This window comes from Candoia aspera, chromosome 2 (assembly GCF_035149785.1).
Source record: "Candoia aspera isolate rCanAsp1 chromosome 2, rCanAsp1.hap2, whole genome shotgun sequence".
Lineage (NCBI taxonomy): Eukaryota > Metazoa > Chordata > Lepidosauria > Squamata > Boidae > Candoia > Candoia aspera.
Genome location: NC_086154.1, coordinates 114271492 through 114288181, shown reverse-complemented (window position 1 = coordinate 114288181; position 16690 = coordinate 114271492). Strand labels below are relative to the sequence as shown.

General features: G+C 44.4%; 1 protein-coding gene across 2 annotated transcripts in view; it reads left to right on the top strand.

Moving 5' to 3' along the window:
* The window catches only part of CYTH1 (cytohesin 1), a 71954-nt gene that overhangs the window by 15081 nt on the left and 40183 nt on the right, over window positions 1-16690 (top strand). Inside the window, exon 1 of one of the 2 annotated variants that reach the window (XM_063293339.1) lies at window positions 13419-13594. The exons of the other annotated variant lie outside the window; for it this stretch is intronic. Coding sequence (XP_063149409.1) covers window positions 13573-13594 — 22 coding nt within the window. The 5' untranslated portion in view covers window positions 13419-13572. Of the gene's footprint in view, window positions 1-13418; window positions 13595-16690 lie in introns of those variants that run through there. 2 annotated transcript variants of the gene reach the window in all.

The following is a 16690-nucleotide window of genomic DNA, read 5'->3' as shown; positions in this document are numbered from 1 at the left end:
ATTGCCTGTGTTTTCACCTCCTTTCTGTTCCTCCTGTTCTCCCTCCTGTAGCAAAATCTTTTCCTGGTATTTTTTTTTTATATATTTGCTATTGAATTGAGTGGCATGGTTTTCTGCCAGCTTCCCAAACAATTGTATTTCTATTCAGTAGCCTAGATTATGTAATAAATATGAAAAATTACAGAAGTATTCCTTGATGATTATCAAACAGGAAAAAAAAGAGACCAATCACTTTTTTTTACTGTGTTTGTCTGTAGTTTGTGTACTGAACAAAAATAATGTGTGGAGCAACTGCTTTGTTCTTTTTTTTAATTGAGAAGCAACAAGATTACAGCCAAATAAAAATTATCTGGCTTGGCTTGTTCTTTTGCTTATCTTATGTAGTGAGCACTCTCCCCCTCCTACCCAACATATCCCATTGTTTATCAAATTACAAATCCCATTGTTTATCAAATTACAAAAGGATATCCTCAGACCTCCTTTTTCTAGCAATTTGGCTTTTAACTGCTAGTAGGAATATTACATTAAATATTCTACAGATGTGAAGAAACTGGAGTATAATAGTTTGAGATGGCTTCCAGCCAGCAACAGGAGAAACTGGCACAGAATAGTACAGTTAGGTCATATCTGGAAAATGTCTGTGTTAGGATCTGCAGTTCTCTACCCTTTTCCTCTAAACCTCTTTAGGTTTAGCATCTTAAGAAGAGCCAGGTGTGGATTGCAATTGGAGACATTTTTATCTATTTTATTTAGTTAATTTGTTTTCTATCCCGCCTTTATTATTTTTATAAATAACTCAAGGCAGCAAACATACCTAATACTCCTTCCTCCTGGGGATGTCATGATGAATTCTTTTTGCTGAGCTATCTTGCAAGCAAGTTATTCTCCATAAATCATCTTGATAAACAAATCTATGAGTTGCCCAACTGGCCATTATGTATATCCAGCAGGCACATGTCCCATGCTCATATCCTTAACACATATGTCTGTTCCCTCTACATATATGTTGGCTGGGAATCATGGAAGTTGTAGTAAACACATCTGGAAGGTTCAAACATGGAAAGAATTGATTCTCTACATTCTGAGGGTAGGACTAGTCTAGTTTGCATGTTACAGGAGGAGTACCTCCTGTCACATTCCTATTTTTTACTCTTGCTAAGGTGCTAAACTGGAGCCAGAGATGCCCAGGTTGAAGTCCCTGCTTGACCATGAAACTCCCTAGGAGACTTTGGGCTAGTCACTGACTCTCAGCCCACTTACCTCACAAGGTGGTGGTTATGAAGGTAAAATCGAGGGAGACCTGTTCCATAGGGCAGGTGCCATGTTAGAGAAGGCACACCACCTAGGTCCCATTAGATTACATTTTTTCACAGAAAGGACCCAAAACATGGGTCCAGGTCAGGACTCAGTGCTGAATCTGGTGAGATGGGCAAAAATCAATGGAGCAGGAGCTGTGAGTCCAGGAAGAACCCCAAGATGAACCCCAACTCTGTCTGAAGGAGTGCTGCTTCCTCCAGAGTTAATGATGGAAGATCTCCAGGTTTGGGGGTCCTTAAACCCTCAGCCACACGGTCTTACTTGGGTTGAGTCAAAGCCTGTTCTTCTCTATTGAGACCCCCACAGCCTCCAGGCATTGGGAAAGTACTTCAATGGAATCATTTGGATAGCTTCGGGCAGACATGTATAGCTGAATATCATCAGCATACTAATGATACTTAAACTCATGCCAATGAAATGACCTAACCCAACAGCATCATGTAGATGTTAAATAGGAATGAAGAGTGAGTTGAGTCTTGAGGCAGCCTGCAAAGCAAAGGCTTTGGGTTAGATTACTCCCTCCCTGACCAACTGGAACTAGCCTTGGAGGAAAGAAGAAAACCCCTGTAAAACTCTACCCTTCCCCACCCACCATCCCAATCCCCTAAGCAAGTCCAGAAGAATACCATGATTGATGGTATGGAAAATCACCAGAAGATCAAAGAGGGCCAAGACAGATACACCACCCCTGTCCTGAGTCTGCCAAAGGTCATCTACAAGTGTGATCAATGCCATCTCAGTACTATAACCTAGCCTGAAAAAAGCAAACAAACAAAAAACTCCTGGCCTGATACCTGACTGAAAAGGTTCTAAATAATCTATTTTGTCCAGGGCCCTTTCAAGCTGGAGGCTGGAAACTGGATGAAAATTGCCCAGTACTGTTGGATCCAGTGATGGCTTTTTAAGGAGAGGATGAACCACTGTCTCCTTTAAAGCAGGCAGAATGGTCCCTTCCTACAAAAAAGCATTCACTACCACTTGTATCCAACAACATTTCATCCTCTGTGTGGCCTTGACCAGCCAGAAGGTATATGGCTCAAAAACAAGTGGTGGAATTCAGAGCCCCAAGGACTGTCTACTTTCTCAGAACTGACACATTCAAACTCTCCCCAGATAACCAAGCAAGACCCCGCTTTTGTCATTTCCATATTATCTGTTCAAGCAGAATCCAGTTCCAAGCAAATCTGAGAGACTTAATCCAACAAATGCCTAAAATAGTGCTCACAGTGACCTTGCAGTAGTTCCCAGCTCCCCCTTGCTGAGTAGGGACCAAGTCACCCAGAACAGGGTCACTGGCTGTCTATCTGCAGACACAATACAAGAGGAGAAATAAGAGTGTTTTGCCACTCTTAACACCACAAGGTAATTCTTAATAAAGGCTCTTACTGTGTTGGGTAAGATTTGCTCTTTGCCATCCTCCAGCAAAGCTCTTGGCATCTTTGTGTCATTTCATCTTCTGGAACTCCCTTGAAAACCAGGGGGTTATCTGAGATCTGCGTGCACAGAGAGTCTGCACAGGTGTGATCTGATCGTAGGCAGCTGTCACCCACTCATTGCAAGCAGTGACTAGGGCTTTACTTGATCCATGCAATAGAGCTTCAGGGACAATCCCAGGTTCCCCTGGAACCCCACCTGGTCCATCAGGCTTTTGAGGCAGACCAATCAAATAGGTCCTACCTCCTTGCAGCTGTGGGGGGTGGGGGTGTAACTAGGAGTACTCTGAAGCTACCAGGGACATTGCAAGGGATAGATGAGAACATCCCCCAACTTCAAATCATGTTGCCACTTTCCCAAGACAAAAAACATGTGACCTCCATTGATAACCTGGATCAGGGGCATGGTTACCATGGCAATCATGAACTCCTAAGCCCCTCTGATTCCAGGTCTAGAGAAGACAGACTGAAGTCTCAGAACCATAAGTCTGGGGAACTCCACTGCCAACTTGACCATAGCATTCAGCAGCTCAGGATGGAAGCAGCTGTGCAGCAGAAAGGTTGGTCTGCTAGCATCAACCCCATCTGATCCCTAAGACCCAACATCACAAATAGGGTCTTGCATCTGGCTATCTGTAGAACAGCACCCTGGCAGCCAGCAGAATTTCTTGGATGAGAATAGCTGCACTCCCACCCCTGCCCACTAGTGCCACATCCAAAACTGAGGTGGGCACATTTCAGAGAGAGCAAACCACCCCCCATGCCCAACCAGGTTTCAGTAATGCACATCAGGTCAGCGCTCATCTATGATTAGATCATGGATGAGGCTAGCCTTATTGTAGACCAACCTTGCAGTAAGTATCAACAGATGGAGACTGGGGCCACCAATACTCCAATGAGCAAATCTCAGGGCCAAGTGTCGGGGGGGGGGGCATTGGTACCAAATATTGAGACTGTCTTTCCCAAGATTGGCCCACCCCCATCCCTTGCCTCCCTTTTGTTACTGCCTGCCCTCTCCCCCTCCCAACTCTCATTTCCCATGACTTTAGTCTCCTTCCCCCAGAACAAAGGGCACCATCACACCCTAGATAATGATAGTAATAAGGTATTTGATTCAAGCATTGCCTGACTCCAGAATAACACACACCACCAAAATCGCTGACTGATCTGGGTACCGGTGCATTTCTGCAAGCATTCACCACTCGAACCCTAGTCAGCTGGCCTATCTACCACCCCACCCAGACATATATCACACTCTCACCAAACAGTGTGAGACAGAACACTGCTCCATTTCTCACCCGAAAAGAAGTAAGCAGCTCCAGCCCCCCCATAACTTCTCCCAAAAACTTCCAGTACAGAGATTGTGAGTCCAGTCCAATCCCATTCACCACTTAGTCCTTCAGAGATACAATGAAAAGAACACCAAGGCTGCCCTATATTTTCAGGCAGACTCTAGTTCCCCTCAGTCTCGAGGTCATGTTGTCCAGTGAAGATGATGGCTAAAATGGCCACCATTCCATATGGCCAGACCCCCAGCATCTGTAGGACACAGGTTGGCTCTCTTGCAGGACCACTGTCCTGCTCCTGCTGCTGCCCAGTGCATGGGTTTATGTCTAGTTCACATATTTTGCATGGCTCATTTTGCTGGATGTTTGTTTCCTGTTTATAGGACCCATCTTTTTAAAAGCAGCAGTTGGCATACAGAAGAAGCTGGTGCACTGTCTAGGGACAGATGTAACCATCAGGCCTGCTATGCTTCTCAACAGCACAAAAGCTGTGGCAAAGGAAGTGCTAGACAGCTTGTCCAGCCTCTCAGCTGGCATTTCTCTCTTCATGAAGATTAATGACCTTTTAAGAAATCAGGTGAAAAATCATCCATAGTTGCTTGGTCTTTAGTGCAGTGTGCAACGGCAGTTTTACACATTCTGAAACTTCTACAATTAGGGTAATGCTGGCCAGACTGCTCTCTCAACTTGTTTGGAAAAGGCTTTTCCTTCCCGGCAAAGGTTGGAACTGCCAGAAATATCCACATGGGATTATTCCTGATTCTCCTTTATAGTGTTGCATGGATGGAAGCAAAAATTCTGCCAGTTTCCTGGCTTTACAACTCCTACCCAGTTGCTATGTTGCACTTTCCATCTACACATATGTACTTGCCAATCTTTAGTGTCCATATACACTATATTTTCATGCACCTTTCCTTTATGCAGTGACAGTTGCTATGCAACAGCCCAGCTCGCTAGATGCTTAAAACTCAAATGATGAAGCTGGATAAAACCAACCTAAAAATATTCTTTGCCCAAACCTCCCCAGGCCAGTTAGAGGGAGTGGTTGAGGTGGAGCCAGGAGAAGGGGCATCTGGAAAAAATTCCAAACTGAACTGCCCTCCAAATGGTTTTGTGTGACTTGTCAGCTGCACACTGCAGTACTAGGAATAGTTTCCTGGCAGGGAGCTGGGATTGGCTAGGCTCAATGCGTGGGAGCCTCTGCTGTTCCTTCTGCTCCAGCCGGACTGGGGATCCCTTGCTTTGTCTTTCTGTCTCCTCCTTGGCCCTGCTGGTGGAAGAAGGGGTGGCAGGTGCAGCTGAACGTTTGATGCTATGAAGCTGGACTTCCATAAGTTCCGACCTCTGCTCTCCACCATCCCCTTGCTAACTCGGACTCGCTAGGCTGTTGCCCTCTGTCCAAGGACAGCATTTCCCACCCAATCTTGGGAGGGCATAACATTGTGCTGCCACTATGGGCACAGTCAGTGAGCTCTGTGCTTCCAGTTTCCAAGCCTTCCTCTGCCCTTCCATCTTGGCCACCAAGCCAGGTAGGTGTTTTAACTTTTTATGCGTGGCATATCTTGCTGATGTTATGGTAAGTAGGAAGCAGAAGACAGAGTGTATGGAGCGGGCATCGGTTATCCCTCTGTTGCAGACAGATAGAGTTGTTTGTTGGGATCCCTCTCTCTACCACCCTGTCTGAAGGCTGTAGGCTGCAGCTTCAGTGTCTCTGTTGTAGCTTTTCTGATTTACTGAGAACCATTACACTAACGTTCAGCTTAAATGTAACCTTTTTTCTTGGAGCTTGTGTACTCACAGTTAATTCAGTTGCCTGCTGAACTGTTTCATTGATTGCTTGGTTCAGAAACCAATATAAGTTTCAGTGATTGGCGGAAGGAGAGCTGACTTCTGGTTTGATTACAGTGGGGGGATAGAAACAATTTCTGGTTTTGGACCTCTGGGCAAATCTTTGTGCAAGGAGACATAAACCAGATACAAAGTCCAAGTGACTTTGGAAATAACCGCTTGACTGCTAATTATATCTTCCCAATAATGGACCATCCTGGTACTGAGCAGGATCACTATTAGTCGTGGATTGTGGCTAGGACCTTTTGCTTGATCTTCCTGAACACAAATATGCACTTTTGAATAGTCACAAGTTTTTCCAGCCAATTTGGAATGTGCCTTGGGGGGGTATGAAGGGTGAAAAGGATTATATTTAAACACTGCCCTGTTTTTTAGTCCTTGATCTTTACCACCGAAGACTGGCCAAGAAAGTTAAAACAGCAAATGAATCAACAGATGTCAAAATCTGGTGACCCTGGCTAGATTACAAGCATGGGGTGGGGGTGGGGGATGTTTCTACCTTTCTTTTCTGATGATGTCATCATCTCTAACGTGTCTTATCCCAGCATGGAGAATTGCCATTTGACAGATCTTCACTTAGTGATTGTTGTTTGCTAGAATCATTGCAATACAAAAGTGTAATCTCTAGTGTATGAAGGTGGGGTTCTTTCCTGAAACTACTTTCTTGCTGTATAACAACCAGATAGGTAGATTGTTCTAATCTAACAAGTTGGTGACTTTTGGGATGGCAGTAGGTGAGGCAGACTGATCTAGTGTTCCTCCGAAGATGAGAAGCTGTTCAAGTACAGAGAAAGGTTTCTCTACTATTGTCATATCGAGCTACCTGGCTTTCTGACAAAATCCCAGGTTCTGTTACTGTGTTCCCTGCATTCTAGTATAGAATGTTATGAGGCAGAGGCTGCATGAGAATATTGCATATTTGTATTTCTTGAATACTATCCTGGCCAAGGAATTAAGGAGTCTACAGAACAGACATCCTAACAGTTACAGCTAGACAGGTCCCTTAATGTAGAATTTCATAGCTATTCCCTAAATCCTTAGATGTGATAGCCCTATTTTTAAAAAGGTAAAGCAAAGCAGGATATAAACCCAAAGTATTTTTTTTTTAAAAATGTGACTATATGAATGCATTCTGCCATGACCTGCTATGTCAGTAAATCTGGCATTTACTTGTTCAGTCTGATGGAGGGTTGGCATACCAGTTGCCTATCATTTGATCAGAGTTAATTATTTTCAAAAATTCATGCCTGGGGGTAGTTGGCGGCATCTCCAAACAGGAAGACAAAAAGCCATCACAAGTAAAGATCATTATTTTAATTTCATCCATATACTGTGTGTGTGTGTGTATACACAAATACAAATACAAATACAGATACAAATAGGAAAGCCTAGGACTCAATGCCACATACATGGATCTGTGAATGCCTGGCGCTATACAAAGTCAACAGGACACTCAGGACCTTCCTCAAGAACTCAGTGGGACTGTGGAAGACAACACTGGAAGTCAACTCAAGGCAGCTTGCACAAGTGGCCATCAAGTGTGGCATATACCAAGGCGATGCATGTCCCCACTGCTGTTCTGCATGGGCTTGAACCCCCTCAGCCAGATTATCACAAGAACTGGATATGGATACAAGTTCAAGAGTGGAACTACCATCAGCCACCTCCTCTATATGGATGACATCAAGCTGTATGCTAAAAGTGAACAAGACATCAACTCGCTGATCCACCTGACAGGGATCTACAGTGAGGACATTGGGGTGTCATTTGGACTGGAGAAGTGTGGCGGGATGGTAGTAAAGAGAGGGAAGGTAGTTAAGACTGATGGGGTGGAACTACCAGCAGGCCACATAGCAGACATATGGACCAGCTACAAGTACCTTGGCATCCCACAGACACATGGGAACCACGATGAGGAGATGAGGAAGACAGCAACATCCAAGTACCACCAAAGGATAAGACAGGTCCTGAAGAGCCAGCTCAATGGGAAGAACAAGATCCACGCCATCAACATGTATGCCCTGCCAGTCATCAGATACCCTGCCGGTATAGTGAGATGGCCAAAGGAGGACATGGAGGCTGCTGATGTGAAGACCTGGAAGCTCCTCACAATGTATGGAAATTTCCACCCCAGGTCCAACACCCAGAAAGTGAGTGGGCGGGGACTGGTGAGTGTCAAAGCCACTATCCTGGATGAGACCCAGAGCATCCAGGAGTACATCAGTAAGATGGCACCTAAAGATGAGCTGCTGAGAGAATGCCTGAGGCAGCAGCAGACATGGAAGTAAGATCAAGCAGAGGAAGTGCCATGGCAAGACAAGACCCTGCATGGGATGTACCATCGACAGATAGCTGAGGTGGCTGACATTGGGAAAGCCTACCAGTGGCCGGAAAGGGCTGGACTAAAAGACAGCACTAAGACACTGTTCATAGCAGCACAAGAACAGGCACTAAGCACCAGATCCATAGGGGTCTATCACACTAGGCAGGACCCAAGGTGCAGACTGTGCAGAGAGGCTTCAGAGACAGTCCAACACATAGTGGTAGGGTGTAAGATGCAGGCAGGAACAGCATACACTGAACAGCACAACCAAGTAGTTGGCATTGTGTACAGGAACATCTGCACAGCATATGGGCTAGACCCTCCCAAGTCCAGATGGGAAATTCCACAGAAGGTCATGGAGAATGACAGGGCTAAGATCCTGTGGGACTTCCAGATCCAGACAGACAGGCAGGTACTGGCCAATCAACCAGACATCATGGTAGTAGACAAGGACTAGAAGACAGTGGTGATGATAGATGTAGTGGTGCCAAGTGACTGCAACATCAGGAAGAAGGAGTATGAGAAGCTGGAGAAGTACCAGGGCCTGAAGGAAGAACTAGACAGGATATGGAAAGTGAAGGCCAAAGTGGTCCCAGTGGTGGTAGGAGCACTCGGAGCTGTGACCCCCAAGCTGGGAGAGTGGCTCCAACAGATCCCAGGAACAACATCAGAGCTCTCTGTCCAGAAGAGTGCAATGCTAGGAACAGCTAAGACACTTGCGCAGAACCTTCAAACTCCCAGGCCTCTGGTAGAGGACCCGAGGTTGAGGAAGACACATACTACCCTAGTGGTATGTGAGAAGGGAATTTTTTTATATATAGGATGATCAATATTTTAGGGGGAAAAAAAGACAGAATAATTATTAAGTGAAATATTTATCTAAACTTACCTACCATGATTACCTCATTATTATTCTTAAAAGTTAATTTCATTGTTTTATTCTACTAGTAAACTAATTTGTTTTTATAATTAGTGCAGCAAGTTTCAAACCTGATTGACTCTTTCCTTATTTTAATAAAGTTAACACTTGATTGTTCAGAAAGTCATTTTGGGAGGCAACCAAGTCAAATGTGCATCCTTAGCCAACAGAGAAATTTAAAATCAAGTTCGTGCTTTGGTTATCTGCAAGGGAGACAAAGCCCAGAGAATTTGAGGCCTAGCTGTTTTCTTTTCATATTGTTTTCTCCTGGAATGCATCATAAAACAACCTGGTGCCTTTCTGATGCTTGGGACTACAATTCCCCTGAATCCCATTATCATAATCAATGATAAACGATTATGGCAGTTACAGTTTAAAATACCTAGAAGGCACCCAGTTGTCGCCTTCTGAAATATTCTGTGAACGCCAAAGGATCTTCAAACTGTTTCTGCAATATATATATACTGTACATATATCTCCATACAGTGACACATTTTTTGTAATCTGTGTTGTGTAGTACTAACACAGAGATAATTTGTAGCACTGCATGCGGTCTTAGCCAGTTTGGGAGAAGACATCCTTCGTAACCCAGGGGCTTGAACAAAGAGCACAACTACCTTTGTCAGAGAAGAGCGGGAGGCTGGCTGCGTGATACTTTCTGCCTTCACAGGTGTTGGGGACAGCCATTTCCCAGATGGCTGTTAGATCCAACTGTAAAAGTTAGACAGAAGAGGATCTGCTTTGGCGGGAGCTGGGGGAAATGGGAGCCAGGAGGTGTCCATGGAAACCTGGCCTCCACTCTGAAAACCAAGAGATCCCAGACAGTGCGTGGCTGGGGTTGCTCCATTTCAGGTATGAAAGAAACTTCCAGAGTTGACATTCCCGAGCAGGGACCCGAGCCCCATCCCACCCCACCCCACACCCCAGTCGGGGGACTCCAGCTGTAGCCCGGGATCGAAGAAACCAGCGGCGGAGGACATGACGGGGCAGGAACAATTTTTATGGGATGCCCTGACAGACCCCCGGCCGGGGACAGCCATTTCCCAGATGGCTGTTAGATCCAACTGTAAAAGTTAGACAGAAGAGGATCTGCTTTGGCGGGAGCTGGGGGAAATGGGAGCCAGGAGGTGTCCATGGAAACCTGACCTCCACTCTGAAAACCAAGAGATCCCAGACAGTGCGTGGCTGGGGTTGCTCCATTTCAGGTATGAATGAGAGGAGTGGGTTTATAGTGTGAGCTTCATTTTAGCTTAAAGATTGAGAAGCAGGCCTTGCAGGCTTGAAGTTGGGACCTTTCTGTGTCACTGTTAACGTTCGCTTGTTCTGATGCTAAAGCAGTAGGTATTTGTCATCAGGAAAACAGGATGTGGTGGCATCAGCAGCTGAAGGCAGGAAGTTCTGCATTGCCTGGCAAAACCAGCAGGTAGCATCCCCAGCATGCATCTGGCATTATTTAAACTGGAGGGGACCCTTTGTTAAATCAAAACAGGTTGTCCTATCTTTCAAATTGGCTTGTTACCCAGATGGATTTCCTGCTTAAGGGCACTTTAGATAATACTGATTTAGAGTATTTTCCCCCACCTCCCTCGGTCATCATCTGAGCCTAGGAAATGGAAAGACCAGAGGCAAATTTGTGTTACGTCCTTAATGCTTGGGTGCATTAAAGGTTTATTTATTAACTTTTGTTGCATTTCTTGTGCTTCCTAGGAGCGGCATTTGAATGGCTCAAGACTGATCAATTATTTTCCTAACACAATTTGATCAGTGGTGGGGCTGCTGCATAGTTTTGAGAGGTGGATTTCCTACACGCTCTCCAGCCTCATCTAGTAAGGCTTCCAATGCCTTGTGGGAAGAGAAAAAAGATATGAATTTAATAGAAGCAATCCATACATACAGTATGTGGGGAAGGTATGGAGCAGACCCAGATATGCCCTGATTGTTCTGTTTGAGGACTTTCTTGTCATGCAGCTATTAGGCTGTGATGTATACAGAAAAATCGAGTGTTAGATTAGCAAGAGTTGCAGGGCAATTATAAGATTGATAGTACTCCAGCGTCTCTTCCTAGGAGTCCTGTTGCTGGGGGTAAGAATAAATAATGACTGCCTTGGACAAATAGCTACTGGCACATCAGTGTGTGTGATTCCTTTTTATAGTCTGCATATAATAAGCTGAGATAGAAGTGATGACAGGAAGATGATTTGTACCAGTGTAAAAGACTGTTCCAAAAGTGTAATTTCTTCTCTGTGGTGTCCTCCCCTGGTTTTCTGGGTTAAAGACAATGCCTCTCTCCAATCAGCAGGGGGCAGTGCAGATCCAACTTTTCAACTGATCTACTTTTGGCTTGGCCTCGAGTGATGTAAGGGATTATCCTTTAAAAAAAAAGCCAACGACCCTAGGATATTATAAACCTGCTATGTATCTTGGGACACTTCACTGTCCTAAATGATTGCTAGTAATACAACAAATAAAATAACTGTTCCTTAGCTGCAGTTTACGCCAGCTCATTCCTGAGCTGTGTCCTTCCTTGTGATTAGGGAGCTGAGCCTTTACTCTTTTCCTTTCACTAGCAGAAATGGTACAGATCAACTGCTGCTACTCCTTTCTTGATGTTTCATGATATTCCGAGTAGATTTGCTAGATGGTAGAGATGCAAAGGTAGACAGACCTATTGGAATTTTAACAAGTTGATGGCAGAACAAATGACGGCTTCATATCGTGTTGAGACAAGAAAAACTGCATTTGTTGGTATTCTTTTTCCTACAGAGCTTTTAAGGTTATAGGAAACCAATTCTCCCTGTGCTTTGGTCATTCCAGGAGCTTCTTCCCAGTATGTCAAGGGCTCTTGAGTGCTAGATCCTGCAAGAAGTCCTATCCTCCCATTCTGAGATGAAGCAAATACATTTGTGTACATGATGCCTTGAATCCACAAGACAGGATAGTGGAACAAAGAGGCATTTGGTCGGAAGAAGTGAAGAGCATAACAAAGAATATAGAGTTAGAATGGATGACTGGCCTGCTTTTTTAGACTTTATTTATTTATTTATTCTATTTCTATAGCCGCCCATCTCAACAAGTGACTCTGGGCAGCTATAGAAATCGAATAAAAACTAACTAACTAAATAAATTTTTCCTTCTCACACTGTCCCTCTTGCTCGTTAGCAATACTGAAATACTAGGAGGATGAGTTTCCAGAAAGGGCCTATAGCAGTATTTGGAACAGAGAGAGAAATAAGATGAAACCTGGGATTAATTGTTGCTTGTTTTCCAGAGTGATGTGTTTTAAGACTCCAGTAAATACTGCAGAGACACCGTTTCATGACTGATGAATGAATGGGCAGAAGGGTGGACTTAAGGCTGCCAGATCTAGGTTGCAGAAATCTGGGTGGCCGAAAGATGAAAGTATGCAGATGCAGAAGCCTGTCTCTGCTGCTGCCCTCCTAGTGGCTGTCCACACTTTTGCATCTCAGATTTGATACTTCTAGCCAATTGCATCTAGCAATTCAGTCATTCCTTTAGACCATCTCCATTTGTTTTAGCAAATGTACCATGGTATGCATGAAATCTTTTCTGAGAAACATACCATTCTAGAGCTTCCTTGACTAAGCAGTTGTTTTAAGAAAGAAGGGATGGTGGTGAAAATCATGTAAAACCTCATACACAGTGGCATGCAATGTCTGTGTCTTTCTCGCTCTCTCTGAGAGCTTAAGGAAAGGTATGCTGTATATAAAATTCTGATTTCAGGAAATGCTTGTCCTTCCTGAATATTTATAGCCTCTGTCCTGATGGCTTAAGATATTTATTGTTTATATATTTATTACATTTATCCAAATTTCCATCATTCTTTCCTCTCCCACTTTAATCCTTTCACAGGGTTGTTTTGAAGATAACCTTCAAAGATAGTGATTGTCCCAAGGTGACTCACTGAGCTTCATAGCTGACCATGAATTGAACTTGGCTTCCTTCATTCTTAATTCCAGCACTCCAAACTCTATATACCATTGGCTCCCAGTTTATTGTTAACTTGCATTAAAATGCTCAGCATTGAACTTGAGAGACCCCAGACTTTTGCTATGAGAGTTATTTCCATATGGGGTCTTTTTGCTCCTGGAGAAGCTCCTTTAGTGGTATCTCTTACACTTCCATCTATCAGGCTGAAGTTTCTGTCTGACCTCCGGAGCATGAGGGGTTAATGGTTCTCTGAAGCTTGAGGGATCAGCACAGGAACAGGGCGTTACTGGTTATCTACGTTGCAGGCAGAACGTCAGTGAGCCTATTCCGTCCTAAGCAAGAGCCGCCCATTAGCTGGAACAAGATTTGACTCATTCCAGGAAGCAGCAGACAGACAGCAAGTCAGTTGCAGGTATCAACCCCGTCAAGCCGCAGAGCCGCACCTATCTTGGATTGAACACCAGCCGTGGTCTATAGTCTTTCTCTGACGCTGGCAGCATGGTGCTCAGGATGGAGAGTGGTGAGCATATCTGGTGGGGAGTTCCCAGTTCATTTGGCTGGCTGAGCCAAATCCCTTAGTTTGAGGGACCTCCTCCTAGGGTCAGTTTGACTGAATATGGTAAGGAAATCTTGGTCTACCTGTTACAACTTAGGAGAAAAAGAGATGGATTCTTCCAAAAGTGACCTGGTATGTTGGGCTTCTTCTGGTTCTCAGCTCCAGCACTGAGTAGAAGTATACTTGGGTTCCTGATCATGATTTAATATGTCTGATGATGGAGGCAACCCCGGCAGTCGCACTGGTGTCTATAGGATGGGGGGGGGGTCCATATAAAACCAGTAGTACATACACTTGTTCCTGTGAACACTGCTGGGCTCTAAAGATTTGAGGGGCTCTTGTGAATGCACCCCATTTCTTCTTTTTCTGTAGGAGGAGCTAAGACTTTCTGTACTTAAAGGAGAGTTTCTGTTGGCAGCCATGGAGTTACATGCTGCAGCATGTCTTGGATACAAGATCTCTCCTGCCTGTTCCACCTTGGCCCTTGGGCACTGAGCAGGCTGTAAGGAGGAGATCGTGTGGATTTGGTGAAACCAAATTTGGGGCAGATTTCTCTTTTCTTTAGATGCACACTGAGTGTATCCAGATGAATTGGTAGTTGGGAGAAACCTTGTAAGCCAGCAAGTGCAATAGTCATAGTTTCCCAGACTGTTGGCAGAGGGAGAAAAATCATGGGTGGGCACTTTATTGGTCAACAAATACATTTCAGGAGACCATTTAAAATATTGTCATAGTACTTGAAGGGCTTTTAAAGGACTAATTCTGAGTACAAATCAAGTCTGAAAATTAGCCATCTAAAAATTCTAGCAAGTTATTATAAAGGTCAAACATTTCCAGTTTTGTGTGTGTGTATGGGTTAAACAGCAAGCCCAAAGCTGTCACAATCAATGCATCCATCAATGTATCGCTGCCTTTTTAATTCTGTTCCCTACACACTTGACCCAGTAAATGTCCCCCACTCCTTCTGTAGTTTGCTGAAAATATTATTATTTTATGGTCGTGGTAGAAAAAAAAACCTTTCTGTGATACTTATTGTGTTCCCCTTGCACACAATGGCTGCATATCAATGTAGCATTTTAAATGTGCAGCCCATCTAATTTATTCACTAACTTGAAAGGACTAGTTACTAAATAATTTCCTGAGGGGTAGTCTTTTGCAACAAACGCTACTATTCATATATGCCAGCAGCTTAGAGGAACAGATGCAGCTAATGATTCAGATTGTAGTTCATGAAAGCTTAAGTAGTTTTCCAAAGATGCTGTTCAAGTTACAGGTAGTCCTCGCTTAATGACCACAATTGGGACTGGACTTTCAGTTGCTAAGTGAAGCAGTCATTAAGTGAATGACCCAATTTTATGACCTTTTTTGTGGTGGTGGTGGTTAAGTGAATTACCATGGGCATTAAATGAACCATGTGGTCATTAAGCGAATCACATGGTTCCCCACTGATTTTGCTTGCCAGAAGCCAGCTGGGAAGGTCAAAAATGGCAATCACATGACCACAGGACGCTGTGACAGTCATAAATGTCAACTGGTTGCCAAGCACCCAAATCATGGTCATGTGACTGGGGGGAATGCTGCAATGGTCGTAAGTGTGGGGACTAGTTGTAAGTTGCTTTTTTCAGCACCGTTGTAAGTCCAAACTGTCACTAAATGAATGGTTGTTAAGCGAGGACTACCTGTATCAGCAGACAATTCTGTTGAATAGCATGATTTTTCTGGAATACTGGACAGTATTCATATTAACTGGAGAGGTCTGGAACTTAGCTGTAGACTGCCTGCAGAAGTTCAGTTCCAGCAAGGTCTGAGGAACTTCCCTGTAAGGCTGGGAGAAGGTGCTGCTTGTCCTTATAAATGGGAATGGCCTGACTTCAGGTTAGATGGATCACTCTTTTCTTTTAAGGGCCTGGAAAAGGCGGTTTGGTGGGGTTCTGTGCATACAGAATTAAGAAGCAAGGTGTCTTACCTGCACATGCTGAGCCTTTAAATGTGTTTTCAATAGCTGGATTAGGATCACAGCTTTAGTTCATTTATAACAATTGAGAGTTTCCCCCCTAGTCTGTCTTTATGGGAACAATCTAATGCAGGTGTTTAAGGAAAACCTCATGTAGCTGTAGTGTTAAGGACCAGTTCTAACATTAAACCGTATGTGCTTGTAACAGTGAAGATGTACACAGCACCCTGTAATTCATTTATTCCTAGGCTGCGTTTTAGAGTGGAAGCTCTGCTCAGGTGGCTAGAGAATCATCCACTAATTCTGAGAAAGTAAAACCTTGCCTTAAAAGCATCTGCGGCCTTCAGAGGCCCTGGCTTTCGACCGCTGCTTCTAAATGCCAGGCCGGTCTGTAATAAGGCCTCCCTCATCTGTTGATTTAATTGTTGATGAGAGGGCTGGCCTGGCATGGATTACCAAGACCTGGCTGGGCCTGGAAGGTGGGGTGGTCCTTTCTGAGATATGCCCAGCTGGATTTCGGGTGTGGCATCAGCCGAGGCCCCGAGGCAGGGGTGCAGGTGTCATGATTGTTGTCTGGGAATCGCTTATGGCCTTCAGGGGCACTGCACCACAGGTCACCAGATGCGAGACCCTGTTTGTTACAGGTAGTCCTCGCTTAATGATCACAGTTGGGGCTGGAATTTTGGTTGCTAAGTGAAGTGATCATTAAGCGAATCTGACCCAATTTTACAACCTTTTTATGGCAGTCGTTAAGTGAATCACCATGGCTGTTAAGCGAACCGTGTGGTTGTTAAGTGAATCACGTGGTTCCCCATTGATTTAGCTTGCCAGAAGCTGGCTGGGAAGGTCAAAAATGGTGATCACATGACCATGGGATGCTGCAACTGTCATAAATGTGAACCAGTTGCCAAGCACCCAAATCATGATCACGTGACTGCGGGGATGAGGCAACGGTCATAAGTGTGAGAACTAGTTGTAAGTCATTTTTTTCAACACTGTTGTAAGTCCGAACCATTACTAAATGAATGGTTGTTAAGTGAGGACCACCTGTAAGTTGGGCTCTAGGGATCAGTTGGGATTGTTGCTACTGTACCACCCTCCCTTCT